The sequence below is a fragment of the Schistocerca serialis genome, chromosome 7 (assembly GCF_023864345.2).
Source record: "Schistocerca serialis cubense isolate TAMUIC-IGC-003099 chromosome 7, iqSchSeri2.2, whole genome shotgun sequence".
NCBI lineage: Eukaryota > Metazoa > Arthropoda > Insecta > Orthoptera > Acrididae > Schistocerca > Schistocerca serialis.
Window position 1 is genome coordinate 178,082,467 of NC_064644.1, and position 26,354 is coordinate 178,108,820.

General features: G+C 43.0%; 1 protein-coding gene across 2 annotated transcripts in view; it reads right to left on the minus strand.

The window, feature by feature from the left end:
• The window catches only part of LOC126412515 (actin-related protein 10), a 50,056-nt gene extending 28,188 nt beyond the window's left edge, over positions 1-21,868 (minus strand). The window contains exons 1-3 of one of the 2 annotated variants that reach the window (XM_050082144.1): positions 21,737-21,868; positions 13,734-13,886; positions 3,824-3,932 (exon numbers count right to left, since the gene is read on the minus strand). In XM_050082144.1, coding sequence (XP_049938101.1) covers positions 3,824-3,932; positions 13,734-13,886; positions 21,737-21,822 — 348 coding nt within the window. In that variant the 5' untranslated portion in view covers positions 21,823-21,868. The remainder of the gene's footprint in view (positions 1-3,823; positions 3,933-13,733; positions 13,887-21,736) is intronic. The other variant, XM_050082145.1, reaches the window with a different exon arrangement.
• Positions 21,869-26,354: the final 4,486 nt, after the last annotated feature.

Consider the following 26,354-nt stretch of genomic DNA (forward strand, 5'->3'; position numbering starts at 1 on the left):
AACCTGCGAGGAAGGGGCATGTGTCCCCTGGCAGGAAACAAATCACTCCCAGCATTCCTATTTACTCTGCTTAATAAGGTAATGAGCCTTAGCACAGAGACACTAAAAGCGAGGGACCAATGACCATAGCAGTCTGGTCCCTTTAATCCCACAAACCAACCACCAACTTAAAAGCGAGGAGGTTGCTTTGTGAAGAGTGTCTTTTAAATCGCTGCAGTGCCTGTTAGTGGTCCTGGACAGCAACTGCTATGTCTGTGGTACTGATTGACGAGTGGGGGACGTGGTTAGGGGGACGGCAGTGCCAGCAGCAGGAAGAACAGCGGCAAAGACGCCCTGCATGACCACGTCAACGCAATTCGAGAGAGAAATGTCGAAGTGCACAACAGATGTATATAAAGGCCAAATGGCTCTGCGGAATGCCCAATGTGGGGACCTGTCTGCCTGGTGGTGGCAGGGGAATGATAGAATCACCAAAAACTGGTCACTCTCACAAAGATCATCATGGGGTGCCCAATGCAGGGAAGTTATGAGAGGAGAACCGTCACTGAGGAGACACAAATCAGTCAGTAATAAGCTGGTCAATTAGGAGACCTCTACCTGTTGTAGCGGCACTCCCTCACAAGGAATGGTGTGCATTGAAGTCATTGAAGAGGAGGAATTGGGGCGGGAGTTGCTGCAATAAGGTAGAAAGTTCAACATAAGGAAGTGGCCTACCTGGAGGGAGGTAGACATTGCAAGTGGTGATTGCCGGAGTCACTTGCACTCTACCCACAATTGCTTCCAGGTTGGTACAAAGGGGGATCCAGTCACTTTTGACAATGAAGCACCCCCCCCCCCCCCCCCCCCCCCCCCCCGCCCAAGATGCTATCCTGTGGCCAACACAGTTCCGACAGAATGCCCGAGAACGATGAAATGGTGAAGAGTGGTAATCACAGAAGTACATTTCTTGAATAGCAAGACAGAATGCAGAATGGAAGGAAACAAGAGGTTGTATTTCCAGTAGGTGATGACAGCGTCTGCTGCAATTCCACTGGCTTATCATGTGGCAAGAGTCGAGGTTAGACATAAAGAAGCCAAGAGGTGATCATGTCACTCTGTCAGCTGTTGTCACCAACAAGGATGGGGTGACCAAGGATGGGGTGACATCCGTAAATAAGATGTCAGACTCAGGTTGCGAGGGGGAGATGGCACCTCCGGGGGCACTGAGGAAGCCTTGTCCTGGGACTTCTGTTTCTTCTTCTTCTTCTCCTCCTCCTCCTCCTCCTATTTTGGAGGTAGAGGAGGGCAGGGGACAGAGGGAGTATAGGCTTCTGCAAGCTCCAAACCTGAAAGAGAGTGAGCAAAATTGGGGTGCTCAGATGGTGCGTCTCATGGCAGAATTGTGGTAGTAGGCCTCCAGCCTGAGAGACACCAGTGAGAGGAGTCTCTGGTGGGAACCCCATTACCGGCAGGTGCAGAAGAAGTGGGACACTACTTCGGCCGGGAAGGGCGAGCAGCTCCTGGAGGGGAGATCGTTTAATCTGCAGAGGAGGGGGAGGGGAGAGGGGAACGGGGCTGGGGTAAGGATGAGGCAGGAGGAGAAGGATGTAACAGAAGCAAAAGTTGACGAAAGTGACACCGGATGGGGGCTCTCATGTTTTTGGCAAGCCTCAGCATAAGACAGGCGATCCAGGGACTCGTAATCTTTGATCTTTTCTTCTCTCTTGTAGGCTGGGCAATCTGGTGAGCGAAGGGAGTGGTGATCATGACAACTGACACACACATGTGGCGGAACACAGGGACTTCCCTGATGGTGTGGGTGCCCACAGTCACCACACAGAGGGTCCGCCATACAGTGGGAAGATATATGCCCAAAAAGCAAGCACCAAAGCACCTCATGGGCGATGGGACATACAGCTTCATGTCATATCTGTAGCAAATAACCTCGATCTTCTCTGGGAGGGTATCCCATCAAAAGTCAGAATGAAGGCACAGATATTGATGTCTTTGCGACCCTTCTGCACATGTTGAACAAAATTAACATTGTGTGGTTCCAGATTAGCCCAGAGCTTCATCATTTTGCAGGATGAGGTCCATACGAAAAATCACTTCCTGGATCATATGCAAAGATCGGTTAGGGGTAATAGACACTGGGACATTGGCAAGACCATTAAAACATGAGAACTGCAGATTAGGTGGCAGAAGAAGTTTTAATCAACAGGAGCCCAACTGCACCTTGCTGAGAGACTCCACTTCATCAAATCTGTCCTCAATATCCTCCAAATAAAAAATGGCTTTGTGGCAGTAAATGTGCCCCATCTGTACTAGCACAGATGAGGTAGTGGGGAAAATGTTTCATCCCAAGACTGCGAGCTTGGCCCTCCTCCCATGGCGTAACCAGGGAAGGGAAGGCTGCCGGATCATATGAAGCAGCATTCAATGATTCATCATCATTCAAAGAGACACCTGTTTGAGGTTTTTCTAGCTTCATGCACTTCAAGCACAAAGTATCTGTCCTGATACTACCCCCTCCTATCAGGGGCTCTTTCCACAGGAACCACCGAGCCACAGCAAGGGCTGCTTGGCACGGCGACTGTTGCCCGGAGTTCCGATGCTCCAGGAAGACAAACAACCACTCCTTGGCATACATGGGGAGGGAACAGCTCAGCTATCAGTAGTGTGATCCCTGTGTTGTCAAGGGGCTCAGCCAGATGGGTACATAATCACAACATGGACTGGCTACACATGCTGGCAGACTAGCGGGGTCCAGGGGGCTAGGGCAGAGAAGGAACACAAGGGAAGGATGGGGGAGAGGAATCCACACCATAAATGGTAGGGAGAGAGTTCTTCCTCAAATGGCTCACACTAAAAACAGAAAATTTACAAGTGGAGGTCAAACCTCCAGCGCGGACCTAAACAGCAAAAAGGGTAAAAGACAACAGGCAGGAGGAACAAACACTGCAAGCAATCTAGGGAACCAGATGGATAGCCAGGTTGACATAAATCAGAACACCAAGTGAGGGGAAGGAGGGGGCAGAGGGGAAGGAGCGAGGATAGGGAGGGAGGGTGGGGCAGGGTGAAGGAAATGCAGCCAAGGAAGGATGAATGGGCTGCAATAGCTCGGGGCCCCATGTGTGCCACACACAAATTCACGAAAGAACCGTGAGCCTCCAGGAGGTGGGAGAGAGGTGCTCTGAATTAGTGTCATGATCACTAATGATCTTGAAATCAGGGTCATTATCACAGCAATCAAAGTCTTCATGTGAGGATTCACTAAGATTTTCTTTAACATTCACATCTCTGTTACGTAAAATATGTTCCACAAAAGGTCCAGTTCTCTGTGCCATGGAGAATTGGTGGCATTGAACAAAACAATGACACACAAACACTATGGTACATCTGTAAGGTCTCTCAAGATCCATAAACAAGAAACAAAGAGCAGCAATAATGCAAGAGTTCTGGCATGTGTAGCTTGTCAACCAATAGGAATGCACACAGTATAGTCCATTTCACTTCACACGGTTGTGCGAAATATCATGAGACAAAAAATCGTAGTGGTGTGAGAGTTGGCCCACAGCAGTGAAGGGTTAACAAACAACAGTAAAAAAGAAACAAACAAAAGGTGACACAAAGTCTGGCTATTGGAATGAGAACTTTATATGAGTAGAATGTTGCCCCTATCCTTGCCATGTAGCAATAGAACACTTTCTCCATTTACATTCTGTTGATATTCATTTTGAAACTACTGTATGTCATAACATTAGCAAGATTTTTCATGTGTGTGTGTGTGTGTGTGTGTGTGTGTGTGAGTGAGAGAGAGAGAGAGAGAGAGAGAGAGACTCACATCAAAATGCCGGAAGAAGACCTTAGCCAAAGTATCTCGAAAACTTGTTGGGCACAAGAGAGATTCAACGATTACTACACGCCGATCCTTCGGGCTCACCAACAGCTTCCTACAACAGAAAAAAATGTAATAGACATAAATTATTTTTGTCCATTTTATTTGTGAGATCTGTTCAAAAAATTCCGGAACTTTGTCCACAAAATTTTTCTACGCTTACCTTTTACTTATTGTGCATGGTCTCCTTCGAAATACTCTCCTCCACAATTGTTACATTGCTCCCAACGCCATTTACACTTCTAGAAGCAGTCCTGGTATGCCTCTTGCTGGATCGCATAATGTGCTGTCTGTGAATTTTCTTTTATCTCGTCTCTCATTGCAGATCTTGACGCTTTCAATGGGGTTTTCACCTTTGGAAATAAAAGAAAGTCCACAGGGACCAGGTCTCGAGAGTATGGAGGATGAGGCAGCACAGTGATTTCATTTCTTGTGCAATAATCATGCACCAACACAGATTAATGAGCGGGTGCATTATCATGGTGCAAATGCCATGAATTGTCTCGCCATGTTTCAGGCTGGCTCCTTCTCACATTTTCTTGCAGGCATCACAACACATCCTGATAGTACCACTGATTAACAGTTTGTTACTGTAGTACAAATTAATGATGAACTAATCTTTCAAAGTCAAAGAAAACTATCAGCCTTGCTTTGACATTTGACATGACCAGCTTTTTTTGGTCTTGGGGAACCTTTCCTGACCTACTGTGAAGACTGAATCTTGGCCTCAACATCATAACCATATACCAACATCTCATCACCAGTTATGATTCTCTTCAGGAACATCTCGTTCTCATTTGTGGGATCTAAACACTCTTCACAGATTACGAGATGAGTGTCTTTTTGGTCTTGATTCATGAGCCTTGGGATGAACATGGCAGCAACAAGATGCATTCCAAGATGCTGTGTCAGGATTTCATGACATGATCCAACTGAAATGTTACAGTCTTCTGCAAAAGAATCTCTCAGACAGTCAGTCTTCAATTGGCATGCACAATTTCATTCACATTCCTGACATGAGCATCGTTGACAGACATCGAAGGGCATCCTGAATGAGGGTCATCATTAACTTCCATCCAGAATTTTTAAACTTTGTGAACCATTTGTAACACTGAGTATGGCTTATGCATTCATCGCTGTAGGCTTCCTGCATCATCCAGTGTGTCTCTGTAAAGGTGTTCTTGCGTTTAACGCAAAATTTAAGTCAAACACGTTGCTCCTCTAACTCTGCCATCTCAAAATTCACGAACTGTGTGTGACAACTTTCTACTCAATGCACCACTGAATAACAGCTAATACACATTCAACAATGAAACTTCTGGCAGTTACACATTACACACAGGCATGTGCAGGGATGCCAACTGCATTTCACCCCGATACACCACTGGTGTGAAATTTTGAATGTTCCGGAATTTTTTGAACAGACCTTGTACATTATGACAGGTCAAAATGCTTACCAGAAACAACAGAGATAAAAAACCTGCTACATCACAGTCTATCCAAACAGAGTAACTAAAAGCAATGCAGTAATGACAAATTCAGATGGACACATGGACTTCATCATTATTGGTACATCACCAATAACAAAATCTTACTACAAAAGGATGTATTAAAAAAAAAGACCAGCATATTAAATACTACAGCTCAGATGTCTTTAAATAAATATTTACTATGACTAGTGCACTGAAATTGGATATATACAAAAACTTGTGCCACAAGTAATACATTTCAGCTATCTTTGGACAATAGACACCATTGCATCAAAAGAAAAATTCACTTGAGACGCACCAACGAGATAGAGTTGCTGATCATCACTTACCTTCAGGAGGCGAAATTCCAGTTACACTGTCAAACATACACTCCTGGAAATGGAAAAAAGAACACATTGACACCGGTGTGTCAGACCCACCATACTTGCTCCGGACACTGCGAGAGGGCTGTACAAGCAATGATCACACGCACGGCACAGCGGACACACCAGGAACCGCGGTGTTGGCCGTCGAATGGCGCTAGCTGCGCAGCATTTGTGCACCGCCGCCGTCAGTGTCAGCCAGTTTGCCGTGGCATACGGAGCTCCATCGCAGTCTTTAACACTGGTAGCATGCCGCGACAGCGTGGACGTGAACCGTATGTGCAGTTGACGGACTTTGAGCGAGGGCGTATAGTGGGCATGCGGGAGGCCGGGTGGACGTACCGCCGAATTGCTCAACACGTGGGGCGTGAGGTCTCCACAGTACATCGATGTTGTCGCCAGTGGTCGGCGGAAGGTGCACGTGCCCGTCGACCTGGGACCGGACCGCAGCGACGCACGGATGCACGCCAAGACCGTAGGATCCTACGCAGTGCCGTAGGGGACCGCACCGCCACTTCCCAGCAAATTAGGGACACTGTTGCTCCTGGGGTATCGGTGAGGACCATTCGCAACCGTCTCCATGAAGCTGGGCTACGGTCCCGCACACCGTTAGGCCGTCTTCCGCTCACGCCCCAACATCGTGCAGCCCGCCTCCAGTGGTGTCGCGACAGGCGTGAATGGAGGGACGAATGGAGACGTGTCGTCTTCAGCGATGAGAGTCGCTTCTGCTATGGTGCCAATGATGGTCGTATGCGTGTTTGGCGCCGTGCAGGTGAGCGCCACAATCAGGACTGCATACGACCGAGGCACACAGGGCCAACACGCGGCATCATGGTGTGGGGAGCGATCTCCTACACTGGCCGTACACCACTGGTGATCGTCGAGGGGACACTGAATAGTGCACGGTACATCCAAACCCTCATCGAACCCATCGTTCTACCATTCCTAGACCGGCAAGGGAACTTGCTGTTCCAACAGGACAATGCACGTCCGCATGTATCCCGTGCCACCCAACGTGCTCTAGAAGGTGTAAGTCAACTACCCTGGCCAGCAAGATCTCCGGATCTGTCCCCCATTGAGCATGTTTGGGACTGGATGAAGCGTCGTCTCACGCGGTCTGCACGTCCAGCACGAACGCTGGTCCAACTGAGGCGCCAGGTGGAAATGGCATGGCAAGTCGTTCCACAGGACTACATCCAGCATCTCTACGATCGTCTCCATGGGAGAATAGCAGTCTGCATTGCTGCGAAAGGTGGATATACACTGTACTAGTGCCGACATTGTGCATGCTCTGTTGCCTGTGTCTATGTGCCTGTGGTTCTGTCAGTGTGATCATGTGATGTATCTGACCCCAGGAATGTGTCAATAAAGTTTCCCCTTCCTGGGACAATGAATTCACGGTGTTCTTATTTCAATTTCCAGGAGTGTATTTACAACTTGAAAACTATTTCTAGCTTTCAAAATTTATAGTTTCTACCTCAGGTTGGAAAAAAAGGATACACTGGGTAAGGTAAGAAAGTAAGACCAGTCACTCAAGACCCCAAGATGAGGGGAAACACCTTGTTATAAACTACATTAAAAGATTTCTTTAGAATTGCTGTACATCATTAGACTACTATTAAGGAAATGTCTTCCAGTAGAAAGTGGACAGTAATAATCATCTTGGGTTTATATTTTTTAAATGACAAATATCTATTCATTATACTGTTTTCCACGTTCTCTTTTATGAATATAATCTTCTTATGAACATACACAGAATACAAAATCAGTAAATTAAAATTTAATAAAGCAGGCTCAACATGATTGACATTTGTTCACATTATTAATTATTCACGGTCTAAGTCAATACTGAGGAAGTCAGCACTTCGTTGTTGATTTCTGAGTGCATGTAAAATGCAGTCTTGCAGCAACCTGACTACAGTGAGCATGTTCCTGCAGATGGGAATTGTCTCTGCAACTTATCCTGTGCTTCCACAATAAGCCTGATCTAGACCACCTCTAATTGGTTCCCACTGCCTTACCTTAACTTCTCTCTTTTTTCTTGTGTCCACACCTTTCCTTCCCAAACAAGATTGTGCGCTGTCTTCTCCCACTAGTCTTCGTAGCCCCCCCCCGCCCCCCCCAAGGCTTACCTCCTCCTTCACCTTTCTCTCCTCGCCCGCCCCCACCCCTTCCCCCCAACCCTCAGTTTGCCCATCTCCCCTTCCTACATATCTTTTTGCTGCACCCTCTTTTCATCTTGGTGTGCAGGTGCACAGTCATTTGTCCAAAGACCTGCCTCTCACGCTACCCCTTCCTCAAGCCCCTCTCTACCTTATCTCCACCCCCACCAGCTCAAGCAACTGCATTCAATAATCAAGCATCAATAATTAGTCTTGCCATGGCATTTTGTGACTGGATTGAGGACTTTTTGGTCGGGAGGACACAGCATGTTATCTTGAATGGATTGTCATTATCAGATGTAGAAATAACTTTGAGTGTGCCCACGGGAAGTATGTATTGGGACAGTTTCTGTTCATTTTGTATATTAATGACCTTGCAGACAATATCAACACTAAAATCAGGCTTTTTGCAGATGATGCAGTTATCTATAATGAAGTACTATCTGAGAGCAGCTGCATTAATATTCAGTCAAATCTTGATAAGATTTCAACATGGCACAGAGATTGACAACTTGCTCTAAATGTTCAGAAATGTAAAATATAGAACTTCACAAAAAGAAAAAAACATAGTGTCCTATGACTGTCACATCAATGAATCACTGTTGGAATTTGCCAACTCATACAAATAACTGGGTGTAACACTTTGTAGGGATATGAAATGGAATGACCACACAGGTTCAGTCATGGGTAAAGCAGGTCGTAAACTTTGGTTTATTAGTAGAATGCTTGGGAACTGCAATCAGTCTACAAAAGAGATTGCCTACAAATCACTCACATGACCCAGCCTAGAATACTGCTGAAGTGTGTGGGACCCGTACAAATAGGACTAACATGGGATATTGAATGTATAGAGAGAAGGGCAGCATGAATGGTCACAGGTTCATTTAACCCATGGGAGTATGTCACAGAGATACTGAAGGAACTGAAATGGCAGAAGTAAAATATCCTGAGAAAGTCTATCAACAAAGTTTTAAGAACTGGCTTTAAATGATTACTCTAGGGATATACTACAGCCCTCTACATATTGCTCACACAGTGATCATGAGGATAAAATTAGAAGAATCACTGCATGCACAGAGGCACTCAAACAATCATTAGATTTGGGTGTCTGTTGTGGTTGTGTGTGTGAATGTGTGTAGTTTTGCAAGAAAAGAGCTAGCGCTCAAAACTTACGGTGAATGCCATTTCCTGTTCCATGTTTCTGTGCTCCACACATTGATCTGGTATAAGTGAGTGATCACCTTTCTTTTATTTTACATACTCATATCTTCTTGAGCCTGAATACCCTACCAATGTACTGCTGTCGATGCCAAATTTCAATCACTTACTGAAGGTGCAAGTGGATCAATCCATACAAGATTTATTTTAGGACTGGAGGTGTTACAGTTGTAGAAAGGAAGGAAGGAAGAAAAGTTAGGGTTTAACGTCCCATCCACAATTATGTCATTAGAGATGGAGTGCAAGCTCTGATTATTTCAATGAAGGAAAAGGAACTCCACAGAGCCCTTTTAAAGGGAACATCCCAGAATTTGCTTGGGGCGATTTGGGGAAATCATGGAGAACCTAAATCTGAATGGTCAGATGTGGATTTGAGCCATTTTCTTCCCAAATGCAAGTTCAATGTGCTAACCATTGTGCCACCTCACTTTCTCTCATGCCTACATGTTGTATTAATAAGCAAACGTTTCACCCAATTTATTCACAGATGTAGCTGATATGCTCTTTCCATGTAAGATGTTCAACTGTAACAATACCTAAAATTGGTTTATCACTTTTTTCACCTAAAGAAAAAGCAATTCAGCATTTTTCCATGGATTATAATTCATCGAAAACTTCATCACAACTGATCTATTCATACAAGTAGTATATGGATCAGTCCTGGCAAAGTGTGGCTCATGAGATATTTTTGTCCAGTGAGCACTTCCATCTCCAACTTTACTCACATGGTGTCATCACAATCTAGCCACAGCCTGTGGTTTGCTTTAGCAACAACTGAGTGAGGCCGCATCTTTCCCATAAGGCATAGGCTTTTGCATCTTCACACTCTGTCTGACTTTACTGATACATCATTGGTTTGTTAGTCCAGTTGCTCTTGGTGTATTGTTCAGATTTATTCTCCTTAATATTGCGCTATTACTCAGGTTGTCATTTTGGTTATTACTTCTGGCTGTTATTCTGTTTATTACTGTGGCTATTTCTATATTACAATGCTCAAGAATGTCAAAAGCAAACAATTCCGTGAGGAGTGGGAGATTAAGTACTTTTTTTGTACACAATTCCTAGGAAACCACATTTCTCTTAGCTTCGTAAAGTGGACATTACTCTCATGACTATCAATGTGCTTTAGTGTTCTGGAGGGAGGGAGGGATGTATGAACCATCAAGTCTTAATAAAAACAGTTTTATTGTATCATATGTGGTATCCTTAAAGTTAGCAAAGGGTCATAAATGGCAAATGCATTTGGGTACAATGATGTCACTGAACATTTTACAACAGCTGCTTTGTCATGTAACACTGTAAAAAGTCTATTTCTTGGTATGGGACATAGAATAAACAATTTAATGACAAGTGCCACTGCTGGTGGGATAGAAAGCATACATAGTGCTGCAGTAGGATCAGGGAAGGGGATAGGCTGAAGTCTGCACCCAGCATGTTAGAGGAATGAAGTATAACTTGCAGGGAGAGTTCCTGCCTGCAGAATTCAGAAATGTTAGTGTTGATGGGAAGAATCCAGATGGCACAGGCAGTGAAGAATTCACTGGAGTTAAGCACATCAAGTCGAGCAGCATGCTCAGCAACTGTGCAGTCCAGCTGTCTATTGACCACTAGCCAGTCATGCAGACAGACAGCTTGTTAGCTATCACACACGGTAGAATGTGGCACAGTGATTGGAGCTAAATTGGTAGAGCACGTGGTTGCTTCCACAGGTGGGCTAAGAGATGCCTGTGCAGGACTGGAGTAGGTGTTAGTGGAATGATGTATTAGTCTTGCATCAAAGGCTATTGCAAGGATTGAGCTGTAAGGCAAGGGGTTGGAAGCAGGGGTGGAATAAGGGTGGGCAAGGATATAGCATAGGTTGGGTGGGCAGTGGAATACTACTATGGGAGGCATGGGAAGGGTAATTCTCATCTGAGGGCACGATGAGATGTGAAATCTGTTTCCTGGACAGGATGGGGAGGGTGATTTGGTCTGAAGGCCTCAGTGCGATCCTTGGCACAAGTGAAGGGCGGCAGCATATCATTACAAATGCAATGACCCCATGCTGCTAAGGTTATTGGCTGTGTTGCAGATCTGTTTAGGTTCTGGGACCTGTAGGGTGGATGTGGGGGTGGAGGGATGAAGAGATGGTTTCTGAGACTATAGTAAATGCAGTACATCTGCACGGCAGAGTTTGACAGCTATGTGGGTACACGAGGGAAGTGTGGAATCGATAGCAGCAGCCTAAGTAGAGATATTAGTGGTGGTTGGTAGGTTTGATGTGGACAGACGTACTGATGTAGCAATGCTTGCAGTGGAGATCGACATCAAGGAAGGAGGCTTGCTGGGCTGAGGAGGACCAGGTGAAGTGAATGGGGAAAACGTTGTGTGGTTATCGAGGAATGTGGATAGTGTCCTCACCCTAAGTCCAGATCATGAAGTCATCAATGAATCTGAACCCGCAGAGGGGTTTGAGATTCTGATTGATTAGGAAGGATTCCTCTAGATGGGCAATGGATAGGTTAGAAATTAGTGCCATGAGGGTGCACACAGATTAGTTTGTAGTGACACCTTTAAAGAAGTAATTTGGGATGAGGATTACTTGGTTAAGGAGACCAAGAAGTAGGCTGGAATCAGTCAGGAGTTGGGAAAGGTGTAGGTAGTGTTCTCAGAAACAAGACCACAGACATTGAGAGGGAGGGGGCACTGACAGTGATGAGCAGGATGCTGGGCATTGACAGTAATGAGCAGGGTGTTAAAGAAAATGCAACTTATACAATGGGGTAGGTTATGGGTAATAGGCTGAAGGTGTCGGTCCACAAGGGCAGAGATTCAGTCTATGGGGGCAGGGCACAGTAACATGCCACAATGAGTCATCCTGGGTGGGTGGGTTTTTGTACTTTGGAAGCTATTAATTGCTGGGGGTCATGGGCATGAAGAGGGAGTTAGGTCAAGTGAGAGGTTGTGGGATGGATCTAGGGGTTTGAGAAGGGACTGAAGATGCTGCTGGATCTTTAAATGGAAATCCCTGTGGTTCATAGCCAAAGCAATGGAAAATTTTTAGGCAGTTACGATTATAAGGTGGGTGCAGTATGGCAGAAGGGTGCAGCTCAACACAGTCACTTCAATTAATTATCTGAGCATAATGTTGCAAAGTGATATGAAATGGAATGAGCATACCATGTTGGTAGTAGGGAAGGTGAATGCTCAACTTCGTTTTATTGGGATAATTTTGGGAAAGTGTAGCAGATTCATAAAGGAGATGGCAAACAGAACACTAACACAACCTATTCTTTAGTACTACGTGAGTGTTTGGAATTCCCACCAAGTCAAATTAAAGGTAAACATTAAAGCAATTCAGAGACGGGCTGCTAGATTTGATACCAGTAGGTTCAATCAGCATGCAAGTATTGTGGAGATGCTTCACGAACTGAAATGGGAATCCCTGGAGGGAAGCTGACGCTCTTTCCGCAATTGCACAAATATAGATTGTGGTGTCACCGCCAGACACCACACTTGCTAGGTGGTAGCTTAAATCGGCCGCGGTCCATTTAGTACATGTCGGACCCGCGTGTCGCCACTGTGTAATCGCAGACCTAGCGCCACCACCAAGGCAGGTCTCGTGATACGAGAGAGCACTCGCCCCAGTTGTACGAGAACCTAGCTACCGACCAGATGTACGAAGCCTTTCTCTCTCATTAGCCGAGAGACAGAATAGCCATCAGCTAAGTTAATGGCTACGAACTAGCAAGGCGCCATTAGCCATACAGTGATTGTACTTAAAGTCTCCTGTGTATCGTCAAGATCGATGTACCACAATGATTGAGTAAAGTTAAGTATTAAACCTGCTCCGTACTTTTCTTCCTAACATTAATTACGTATCCTGTTCCAGTACTTCACGCCCGTCTGCGTTAGTCTAGCTTGCCTTTTCAGCCATCTCAACTTCACGGTGTCGGCCCAGCTACCGACACAACATAGATAATTGGGATCTGAGGCCAACTGTAAAAAGATTCTACTGCCGCCAACGTACATTTCACATAGGGCCCATGAAGATAAGATATGAGAAATTAGGGCTTTTACAGGGGCTTTTAGACAGTTGTTTTTCCCTTGCTCTATTTGTGAGGGAACAGGAGAGGAAATGACTAGTAGTGGTACCAGGTAACCTCCACCATGCACTGTACTGTGGTTTATGGAGTATGTATGTAGACATAGATCAGTTTTTATGTGGTGGATTGTGATTGATACAGTGTGTTGATACACTGAAACTGTCTTCTCCTGCAAGCTCTTTGCTTGCCATATGTTGGAAGAAGGTAGCATGGACCAAAACAAGAAAAAGATGTCCAATAAACATGGATTCTGAAATGCATAACTTAACAGCTACGAGCACTTCTTCAACAGAAGAGATGTGTTTCACAGTACCACATGCATTTTAGAACCATGTTTACAAGGCTTTTTTCCTTGTTTTGTTGCAGGGAACCCAAAGTTTGTGAAAGTATTTTGGAAACACCCTGTATATGTCAATTCTCTATTGAATGAGTATTACAGAATTATTTGCTTTCATCAAAAGCATTAAGAACAGAAGAACAATAATGGTTTGAATGTAACTTAATTTGTGCAATGGAGAGGTTGCTATTTACAACTTTACCTGAAGTACAGATGGTGTATAAACTCCACAAGCAAATCGTAAAGCTTATTATCCTGCAGGTGATCAAATATCTTAACCCTGGACTTGTTTTCTGGAAGTGCAGCTTCTGTTCGTATAAAACCCCTTGGTGCTGCTTCACCTGTGAATCCATACCTGAAGAGCAACAAAGAAACTTTATGCATGTTCATGCTGTAACAATGTTTTGGTCTTACAAAATCTAAATAGAAATGCCATTAGTGAGGGGGGGGGGGGGGGGGGGGGGGGGGGGGGGGGGGGGGGGGGGGGCGGGGGGGAGGGGGGAGGGAAGTGAAAGGAATAGATTTAAATATCCTTCTTAATATCCTATCTTATTTTCTGACGAACATCTATACACAAAGCCAAATTGTTAATATTGCACATGTATTAATGAATTTACTACATTAGTAAGTAACATGATACAACACTGACAGAACGATGACATCATAAACATAGTGTAGATTTGAGTCTCCAGAAATGACCAATGGATGATGTCACTAAAAATTAAAAAAAAAAAAAAATCAACAAACTGATGGGACCTTCATGGAGACAGGGTTTTATGAACAGGGATATTATTGTTTGCATCATATTGAAACACATTAAAAATTTGAAATGTCTGACCTCAGTGCAAAAATAGAGGCTTCCAATGTGGAAAAAATCTGGGTAGCAGCTTTATATACTGGTACTGGGCTTTCTGCCACAACAAACTGAATAAAAGGATCCATTTTGGAGAGATTTTTAGTGCCTGGCATCACTGAAACTACATATTTTCAGAATACGCACACATAAATACAAAAGCCACCAAATAAGACACAACAGCTTCGGAAATTGAAATTTCACTGTGCGATGTGCTTTTATTAGACAGACATGTCATCTCATCAGCCAATTAGAGCAAAAGATATGTGAGCTTGTCAGCCAAACAATGCACAGAATTAGAGCACATGAGACGATTTAACAGCCAATTACATTTTCAACACGTCAACACACAAACAAAGAAAAATATTAAGCATGAAACAGGAATGAAGTAAATGTCTAAAGTAGTATACAAAGTGTTCAGTACCAAGCAAAGCAATGCTGTAATTATCTTTAATGGCAAGGAAAGTGAAGGCCCCGGTTTCCCCGAAAGATGGAATTGTAAACCGCAGGCGCTAATAGTGCTTACAGCATTCTTCACAAGAATTACTGCATCACAGTTCTGTTGAATGGGTTAAGTTTATCTGCTTCAATGAAATAGTGCTGTAATATTTCTTTCAAGCAACCAACAAAATGTTTGGTCTTTTTGGCTTATCATTGGGTGATACAGCTGACATCCCACCCATGCTCTCCACATTCTGCCTGTGAAAAGAATAATCTTTCAGGTCTACAAAGTTCAGAGTATGGTTGACTCTAAGGTGTTGGAAACATTCAGTACCTAGAGTGTTATATGAACTGAAGCAGTTGCTAGTGTTCATCATCCCAGAGAGGATCTTTTCCTTGCATTTTTCGACCCTTGCTGAATTCCACCAAACACTCAAATTCCAACAATTTCACAACTGCTGCCTTGTTTCCTTTTGCCAAATATCACCTCATCTTGTGTATCGCCCACTTGATAAACACTTCACCACAGAAGGAAGACCAGTTCATCAATGTACATGAAAACATTCTGAAATGCGTGACAAGTCTCACTACAGCTCTGGACAACAAATGGAGACCAACATGGTGCAGAAGTCGAAGATTTTTTGGATCGTCATTTGTGAATTACCAACCAAGTACCGATATGGGCACTCCATTTGAATATGGCATCTGTGGTAGTCCACTGCCCATGGTGGTATGTTGTGCTCCACCAACCACAACCCTAAGACAGTTTTGCTTAAACTATAAAATGCAACTTCACCTAGAGGGCACTCACAGCACTCCATTGTCAAGACTGGGCTACAAATATGCAAATGATAACTGACTTCGAATGAGCCCAAAATTAGCAATGCATCACAGCACTCAATACAGTATTGACATTGGTTGAACAATAATATCAAATTTGACTTGAGCAGAGTAAGTACTAAAGCATACTACGAACTAGCCTCAAGTTATAACTCTGCTTAAAAATTGACAGTTTCATGAAACAGGAAACTTATAATCTAGGTTACAACAAATAGTTAGCTTCACCTACTGAAGCTATGCTCTTAGTATTCTGCCTATGCCCACCCTCAGAGGTGGTGACATATTTGGAGAAATTTCTCAATATTGTTGACAAGCAAGATTACCAATTTCACTGCTGCACCGCAAGTTACGGATAACTCGATCATCACAATCAAACACTGGAATATCCAGAATGGAATTATGACAGTATTATGATAAGAATAGTTGCTACTCACCATATAGCAGAGATGTTGAATCGCAGATAGGCACAACAAAAAGTGTGATGAACAATGCGCGTGCCCCCCCCCCCCCCCTCCCCCACACACACCCGACCACAGTCTTTTGGCTGCCAAGGCCAGACTGTGAGCAGCAACACATGATGGGAGAAGCAAACTGGCTGATGGGGGTAAGGAGGAGGCTGGGACAGGGAGGGGTAGCAGGGTAGGGGTTGGGGGCAGTAAGGCGCTGCTTGTGGGAGCATATAGGGATGTGGTGGGGAGAGTGTACGGCAGCTGGATGCAGTTGGGGGGCTAGACAAGAGGGGGGTGGCAGTGGAAAAGGAGATAATTAAAAAGACTGTAGGTGTGTTGGTTGAATAGAGGGCTGTGTAGTACTGGAATGGGAACGGGGAAGTGGATAGGTGGGTAAAGGACAATGACTAACAAAGGCTGAGGCCAGGAGGATTACAGGACTTAGGATATATTGTAAGGAGAGTTCCCACCTGCACAGTTCTGAAAAGCTGGCACTGGTGGGAAAGATCCAGATGGCGCAGGCTGTGAAGCAGTCACTGAAATGAAGAACATCATGCTGGACTGTGTGCTCAGCAACTCGGTGGTCCAGCTGTTTCTTGGGCACAGTTTGTGGATGGCCATTCATACGGACAGACAGCTTGTTAGTTATGACATCCACGTAGAATGCAGCACAGTGACTGCAGCTTAGCTTCTAGATCACATGGCTGCTTTCACAGGTAGCCCTGCCTTTGATGATATGGGTGATGCTTGTGACTGGACTGGACTGGAGTTGGTGGTGGTGGGTGGATGTATGGGACATCTATGATCCCATGAGCAGCACTTAACTGCTCCCCACTTCTACCTTGCTATCCCTCCCCCATCATCACCCCAGCCTCCTCCTTACCCCCCCCCCCCCCCCCCCCCAATCAGTTTGCTTCACCCATCATGTGCTGCTGCTCACAGTCTGGCATTGGCAGACTTAAGATTGTTGTCATTTGTATATTGTTTGTCTAGCCCTGATAAATGCCGAAAGCTTTGTTTGACAGTCTTTTTGTTGTGCCTATCTGCGACTCAGCATCTCTGCTGTATGGTCATTACAATCAGGTTTTCTGCTTTCACAATCATTGGCTTTGCCAAAACACAACCAAACCGTCACCTTTCAACCTAACATGGACCCAGATTGGTCTGCTACCACAACCAGACCTTGTGCTATCAGATTTGTTGGTTTTGCCAACACACAACTGAACTATTAGTCTACAACCTAACCTTCGGGCTACGCTACTGGTCATTGTCACCACAACCAGACTTTTTTGCTTTCACATTCGTTGGTTTCACTAACTCACAACCGAACTGTTACATTCGAAGCTGACCTTGATGTTGGGCAACACTACAGATCATTCTGTCACCACAGATAATTTTTTTTTGCTTTCACATTCATTGGCTTTGCCAATTCACAACCAAACTTTTACTTTCCAAGCTAATGTAGAAATAAAGCCATACTACAGATCAGTCTGTCACCACAACCAGGTCTATTGTGGCAATTCAAACAGTGCCCTTGTTTCCCAGCCTGACGACAGCCTCAGAAACTGCAAGATATATAGAGAAAAACAACCTAACCACGCTCTGGGGAAAAAAGTAGCAGGCAGTATTATTGACAACCAAAACTATATGTGAAGGTATAGCGCTACTTATTTCTATACCGTATGTATATTACTTTGTAATTGGCTAACTAGGTCACATCTGCTGTGCTCACAGTAACTGGCTGATAATAGCAAATCTAATGACACATCATTTGGAGTAAGGAATATGCGCTACAGTGGCAGAAAGTCTGAGACAGGTATATAAAAAAATTTACCCATAATCGTAAGAATGGAATGCACAGCATCAGTAAACAAAGTGAAGATACAAGCCTCAAGAAATTGTTATGCTCCACAGTAGTGAGGTGACTGAAAGAAACTACCCATGGATAGTCACTTTTAATGATAAAGCACTAGGAAAACAAAAGCTGACAAACTAAGGTGACCTCCACAGGAGTATAAAGTTTTGATCTGGTATGTTGTTGTTTGTACCTTCAAAACTACAAGTCATTAGCTTTGACCAGTGATATAAAAAATGGTACAAACACCATAAACAAATGACAACTCTAATGTGATGTACTGATTTTTCCAACAGGCTAGGCTACAGATCAGCCTGTCACGACAACCAGATTTTTTTATCACATTTGTTGTCTTCACCAACTAACAACAGAACTGTGAATATATGCAATGAAAGATGACGTGACAGCAGCCATTCATTATGTCACTGACCAAAGGTAACTTCTATTGAATGTTCCTCTCAACCTCAAAGTAGAATGGGAACACTGATTTTTATACCTCAATATCTCCACTAGACGTATGTAGGTCTAAACAACAATTAAATAATATACAATCACACTTCAAAGGATACGCCTGGCTTTGAATTACTATGCAAGATCTGGTTGGTTACTGACACAATAACAACAAACACTGGCAGGTATCCCATTTCTCAGCATAATTGGAAGAATAACTTCTCCAACTTATGTCTGAGGTGCTGAGAAGCAAGACATTCACCGTGTAGTTCAAGAATGTCCTCCGAGAGCTGTCCCTGGCAATCTAACAGTGTTCTTAATGATGATGGAGGAATCAATAAATTACAGTTGTGACCAAGATATTAGTTTGTAATACGATATAAGCATAAATATTAATTTTTACTGATGTAGCCCTATACTACACAAAATATAATAAAAATCTGTAATGCAGCTCACTTTAGTCTTTACATCATACTAAAACTGTCCTTGACAATTTCACCCATTCCATTATAGGAGAAAGATAAAGGTGTGATTTCTGGAGATACAACGAAGCAATATGTCCACTACTACCACTACTATGCCTTCCATACTACTGAAAACATCTTCATATTAGCTTTGGCTTTCTAGCTTTAGGTGTCTATTACAAGATCTGAATAGCCACACTTTGAGATTCCAACACCTGATTTTTATTTGGTCCTGTACAAACGTTGGACTGTAATGTAGGACAAATGAAAGAGTATAATATTACATGGATAAAAAGACGGAGAAAATCAATACTGGAAACAACACATTCACAAACCATACAATAATACACAAACAACATAGCATATAACATTACAATATCACAAAATTTTAACAATGGCTAAAGCAGCAACTGTTGGAAATCTTTGATGAAAACAATGACAGCCAAACAGTTGCAGAATAAAGATTTATTGTAATCCTTGTCCACAGTTTTGGTAATAACTACATATAGGCCTACCTTCATCAGAAGCAAAAATACACCTGAACAGGGAGACACCTTCATTAGCAAAAAACTTAGCAACATAACTGAGATAGAAGAAAAAACACTTGTAGCTTTAAGTAACCATGAAAATTACCGAAGTATTACAAGCACAAAAACGTTTAGTCACTCACTAAAATCACATCATGCAGTAGAGATGCATTAAACAATTGTGCCCTCTCTCGGTGAAACTGGCTGCCCTAGTGCTTCCACACCCTCTTCACACTAGTTCACAGGCTAAGAACTGATAGCATGCCGTGTTTGCATCGACCATCTCTCTATAATTATGCTGTACAGATGGAGATGATATTTTAATTTTAACTTCTGATTGTTTTATGCATCTCTACTGCAGGAAGCCCAGAGAGCATCCCAGAGTGCCCCAGAGAACTAAAACACCAACAAGAATCGCTTCTCGGCTTTTGGCAAGATCAATGTGTAGTATTTGTGGCCCTTAACAGGGCCGTTTATTCAGAACTGCCTTCAATGATTACATAAAGTACAATCACCCACAATGCGACAATCTTCCAAAGAAGAAGGACCACTAGCCTTCACCCGTAAGTAAATACTGGAATCAGAATTTATCTTACAACGTCTACGACAAGTCAAAGACAAACTCCCGTGCGGCAAAAGGTAGGAACCCTCACTAGCAATAATAATCTCAGAAACAGGTATAGTACGGTAAGCTAAGATTTCCCGAGTTTCAAAGGATTAAAAAATCATCACTGAGTAGATATACTGACTTGTGAGGATCAATATTCCAAGTGTCTTTCACAGGTGACTATAAGAGGTCTGATTCGTAACACCACAGATCATCCTCATAGCTCTTGTTTTATTAGTTTAAAAACTTTTTCTACTTTTACATTTCCCCAGAGTATTGTGCCACATGAGACCCGTGAGTTGAAATATACGTGATATGTTATCGTTATTTCCCTGTCAACTTTGGGTGCATTATTGCTTCAGATGTAACCTGCATTCAGGATTTCATGCCCTAGATAAAGATACTTGTAGCATCAGCAGACATTATTATACAAGTATTTGCCTTATTGCTGATGCTGGTAAGTTGTTAATGCAAACCAAGAAAATCTGCTGTCCGAGGACTGAACTTTGAGGAACACTGTACTTAAAGAGTTCACCACTATGACTTTACTGTTTTACCTGCAACTGTTACAGTGTTACAGCAACTGTTTGCTATCATGCAAGCAAGATTCTGGTCAGGCTAGTGGTTCACCTTCAATGCCATAGTGTGGCACAGTTGAAAGCTTTAGTGAAGTCATAGAAAATCGCCAAAAGAAATCGTGTACAGTTCAGTTTATCTAGAATTTCTTTTGTGAGACAATATTGTTCTTATTACATAAAAGCATGGAAGAACTGCCAGACATCAGTAACACAGCAATCTGTGTGGTTCAATAAAATAAGAAAATACATAAGCAACTTTGCATAAGCTTAAAAACATTTAATACAAAGTAATTTTTAAAATTGAACCAACATACAGTGTTCAGAACCTGGGAGAGTGAAATGTGTAATGTGTACTTGTGGTATTGTTGCTATAGACTGACATCACATTCCTGATATTTTCGAACAACGAATCGTACAAAGAATGAAGTATTTTTGAGATCCTCGACTGGTTCCAACAAGTAAACAGTATAATTTCGCAGAAAGCAATTTTAAATACAGAAACGGTTATATATCGGAACGAAAACATAAATATGTATGGGATAGGTTAGATATTATCAAAGCAGCATTACAGAAAATGAGTCTTTGACTTCAAATATTTGTTAAGTGTAAGTTAAATCTGGAAATTAAGTGCACATTTCTCACAATAGTACGTAAGCACGAACTGCTTCGATTGTGACCGGAATTAGACACTGTGAGACGCATAAGCAGTATAACCAAAAGACAATCAAGAAACAATGACTTAAAGGTGTGTTACCTTCACCACAATCTATCCTGGAAATATCCTGTACAATTTAGAGCTGAATTTTATGTAAGATACGTCTGAATTTGATCATAAAGACAGTGTGTTCTGATCTCTCAGTTTCTGGTTGCACTGAACAAAAAAAACCGTAATATGATGTCAGGGAAATGCAAATAAAGGTAAATTCATGTACCGAAATGTCAATTATTGGGAAGAAGTTGAATATTTTAGCAACTACAATAACAATCGGCAAAGTCTTATAAAAGGATTCACTAATGGCTTAGTAATTGGGCCAAAGACCGCTACATTGTTTACAAACATTGGCAGCCCGTTCTTCCAAGTTAAGCGATGTAAAACTAGTGAAAGCAGCGTGTACAGTAACGTAGAATTTACAACACATACTTCGTATACGCATATCCGATGTCCAACACAACTGTTTGCCTATCAGTTGTCACGCCAAGTCCAATTCCTTCATAAAAAGCCATCATATAATAACATTGAAAGTCCAACTGACACTGACAGCACCTTCATAGATCATACATAAGATACCAAAGATAAAATACTCACATCGAGCGACTTCAACAGGATGGATGATCGTAGTATCATAAACATCCATAAAAAATGCTTTTACAAATAGTACTTTTATAAATAATATTTGAAGACGCGTAAAACCGTAGTATAATCTACTGAGGACCTATCCCTCAAAACTTGCAAATAAATAATGAACATCACTAGCTCTTCAAAATTCCCAAACGACCTCGAGACGTCCGAGTGTTTCCGCAGTTTATGTGTTCACCGTTCTGGCGCGACTGGAACGAAGCCTCCTGCCACCGACTGACTGCATTGTCCTATTGATTCTGAGAATACTTGTGGACCGTCCCCTGCTGGGTGTGACTGTCTGGCGCCGGATGGCCAGTGGTCTAGGCATGTTGTTTTCGTAGCTGGTCAAACGGCAGGTTCAGTGCCCTCAGCTGAATAGCAGAGGCATGATTGGTCAACTTAAACTAAGCCTAGTTTACGTCATAAAGCCCTGCTCTAAATTGGAGGGAATGGTCGCTATTGGCGCGAATGATGTTCTGAGACAGTGTGGGGGAATTTTGGAATCAGCACTGAATGCTGATTCGAGGTTTTTCGAGGAGAGTAAGGAGTTGTAAGACTGAGATTTAGGAAGTAGGTTTTAAATTGTAAGACATTTCCAGGGTCAGATGTGGACTGTGACCACAATCTATTGGTTATGAACTGTAGATTAAAACTGAAGAAACTGCAAAACAGCGGGAATTTAAGGAGATGGGACCTGGATAAACTGACAGAACCAGAGGTTGTAGAGAGTTTCAGGGAGAACATTAGGGAACGATTGACAAGAACAGGCGAAAGAAATACAGTAGAAGAAGAATGGGTAGCTTTGAGAGAAGAAATAGTGAAGGCAGCAGAGGAGCAAGTAGGTAAAAATATGAGGGCTAATAGAAATCTTTGGGTAACAGAAGAGATACTGAATTTAACTGATGAAAGGAGAAAATACAAAAATGCAGTTAACGAAGTAGGCAAAAAGGAATAAAAACGTCTCAAAAATGAGATCGACAAGAAGTGCAAAATGGCTAAGCAGGGATGGCTAGAGGACAAATGTAAGGATGTAGAGGCGTCTATCACAGGGGTAAGATAGCTACTGCCTACAGGAAAATTAAAGAGACCTTTGGAGAAAAGAGAACCACTTGCACGAATATCAAGAGCACAGATGGAAACCCAGTTCTAAGCAAAGAAGGGAAAGCAGAAAGGTGGAAGGAGTATATAGAGGATGTATACAAGGGCGATGTTCTTCAGGACAATATTATGGAGATGGAAGAGGATGTAGATGAAGATGAAATGGGAGATATGACACTGTGTGAAGAGTTTGACAAAGCACTGAAAGATCTAAGTCGAAACAAGGCCGTGGGAGTAGACAACATTCCATTAGAACTACTGACAGCCTTGGGGGAGCCAGCCCTGACTAAACTCTACCATCTGGTTCAAATGGCTCTGAGCACTATGGGACGTAACATCTGAGGTCATCAGTCTCCTAGAACTTAGAACTACTTAAACCTAACTAACCTAAGGACATCACACACACCCATGCCTGAGGCAGGATTCGAACCTGCGACTGTAGCGGTCATGTGGTTCCAGACTGAAGCGCCTAGAACCGCTCAGCCACAACGGCTGGCTACCATCTGGTGAGCAAGATGTATGATAAAGGCGAAATACCCTCAGACTTCAAGAAGACTATAATAATTCCAATCCCAAAGAAAGTAGGTGTTGACAGATGTGAAAATTACGGAACTATCAGTTTAATAAGCCACGGCTGCAAAATACTAACGCGAATTCTTTACAGATGAATGGAAAAACTGGTAGAAGCCGACCTTGGGGAAGATCAGTTTGGATTCCATAGAAATATAGGAACACGTGAGGCAATACTGATCTTACGACTTATCTTAGAAGCTAGATTAAGAAAAGGCAGACCTACGTTACTAGCATTTGTAGACTTAGAGAAAGCTTTTGACAATGTTGACTAGAATACTCTCTTTCAAATTCTGAAGGTGGCAGCGGAAAAATAAAGGGAGCGAAAGGCTATTTACAATGTGTACAGAAACCAGATCGCAGTTATAAGAGTCGAGGAGCATGAAAGGGAAGCAGTGGTTGGGAAGGGAGTGAGACAGGGTTGTAGCCTATCCACGATGTTATTCAATCTGTATATAGAGCAAGCAGTAAAGGAAACAAAAGAAAAATTCAGATTAGGAATTAAAATCCATGGAGAAGAAATAAAAACTTTGAGGTTCGCTGTTAACAATTGTAATTCTGTCAGAGACAGCAAAGGACCTGGAAGAGCAGCTGAACGGAATGGACAGTGTCTTGAAAGGAGGGTATAAGGTGAACATCAACAAAAGCAAAACAAGGATAATGGAATGTAGTCGAATTAAGTCGGGTGATTCTGAGGGAATTAGAATAGGAAATGAGACACTTAAAGTAGTAAAGGAGTTTTGCTATTTAGGGAGCAAAGTAACTGATGATGGTCGAAATAGAGAGGATATAAAATGTAGACTGGCAATGGCAAGGAAAGCGTTTCTGAAGAAGAGAAATTTGGTAACTTCGAGTATAGATTTAAGTGCCAGGAAGTCGTTTCTGAAAGTATTTGTATGGAGTGTAGCCATGTATGGAAATGAAACATGGACGATAAATTGTTTAGACAAAAAGGGAATAGAAGCTTTCGAAATGTGGTGCTACAGAAGAATGCTGAAGATTAGATTGATAGATCACATAACTAATGAGGAGGTATTAAATAGAATTGGGGAGATGTTTGTGGCACAACTTGACTAGAAAAAGGGATCCGTTGGTAGGACATATTCTGAGGCATCAAGGTATCACCAATTTAGTACTGTAGGGCAGCGTGGAGGGTAAAAATCGTAGAGGGAGACCAAGAGATGAATACACTAAACAGATTCAGAAGGACATAGGTTGCGTTAGGTACTGGGAGCTGAAGAAGCTTGCACAGCATAGAGTAGCATGGAGAGCTGCATCAACCCAGTCTCTGGACTGGAGACCACAACAACAACAACAACAGGGAGTTGAGCAATGTTGGCTTCGCTCTTGCGTTGCACGAGCGCTGGGGATTCGGGATCTGATATTGATCAGAGTCGGACGGTCTTGCGACTTCGTCGCACTTTTCCAGCAGAACTTAGAATTCTCGGAGAGCCTTCGAGGCCAGGGGTTGAAACAGAGTTGCTGCTCACCAGAAGCCGGCGCCTACATCATCAGAAAGCTGCCTACCGACGCCCTGCTACAAATTTCAGGATTGGTAAAGTATTTTGCGGTACCAGCATTCTAGGACCTATCAATTTTATACTGAAGTCCTCAGCAGCACGCGTGCTCGCTTTGCCAGAAGTCCACCTTGCTTTTTTCTCCATGTGATACCATGTGAGCTCTCACTACTAATCGCGATACTGCGATATAGTCGAGAGAGTAATATTTGATTGACTAGGACCTCCAGTCATCATCGCCAAGCTATTGCATCACGGAGATTAGGAGCCCCTGTTCTCGAGACAACTCTTACTTGCATAATAGTTCAGAATACCCTATCCTTTAACCTACTGTTTGTGTCGATAATCATGTGCCTTTATGTTCTGATGTGTAATAAATCCCACTGCAATATTTAAGCTGCATATCATTTTGTAGATATATGCAGAATCCCATTTCCTGTTTATTATGATAAAGTTCTCTTTTTTTCTCTGAGTAGATTACGATTTTTATTAAATTATTGTGAGTGTAAACTCCTTATTTTATCCACTAGCAGGGTCCACCATCATTTCCCTTCGTTACTGTTGTGTGCATAATTAATTAGGTAGTAGGTAAGGAGGGGGTCGAGTGCATCTCATGCAAAATTCGTCAGAATTAAAGAGGTACAAACTCTTCTCCACCTCGGCACCTCGAATCTGCATCTCCTTCATGTCTGAACAACATTGCTATGGTTCACTCTGAGACGCTTGGACTCTTCCCTTGTTGAGAGTCCTTCCTGGCACAAAGTAACAATGTGGACGCAATCGAACCGTGGTATTGACCATCTAGGCATGGTTGAACGACAGACAACACAAGCCATGTACCTCCTTCCTGGTGGAATGACTGGATCTGATCGGCTGTCGAACCCCCTCAATCTAATAGGTGCTGCTCATGCTTGGTTGCTTACATCCTTGTGATGGTTTAATAACATCACTGAACAGTCAAAGGGGCTGTGTCTGTGATACAATATCCACAGTCAACGTCTATCTTCAGGAGCTCTGGCAACTGGGGTGATGCAAAACTTTCTTTGACGTATGTAATTTAAAAGATTTTCTGCCACAGGGCTCATAAGGCCTCATCTGTTTTTGATATCCGTAAATGACATTAAATATTGCTCTCGAAGCTCCAAAGTAGTCCTGTATGCAGATGTATTTCCATTGCATATAAAAAGGAATCATATAATGAACTAGAGACCTGGTGCAGTTATGTGACAAATGAA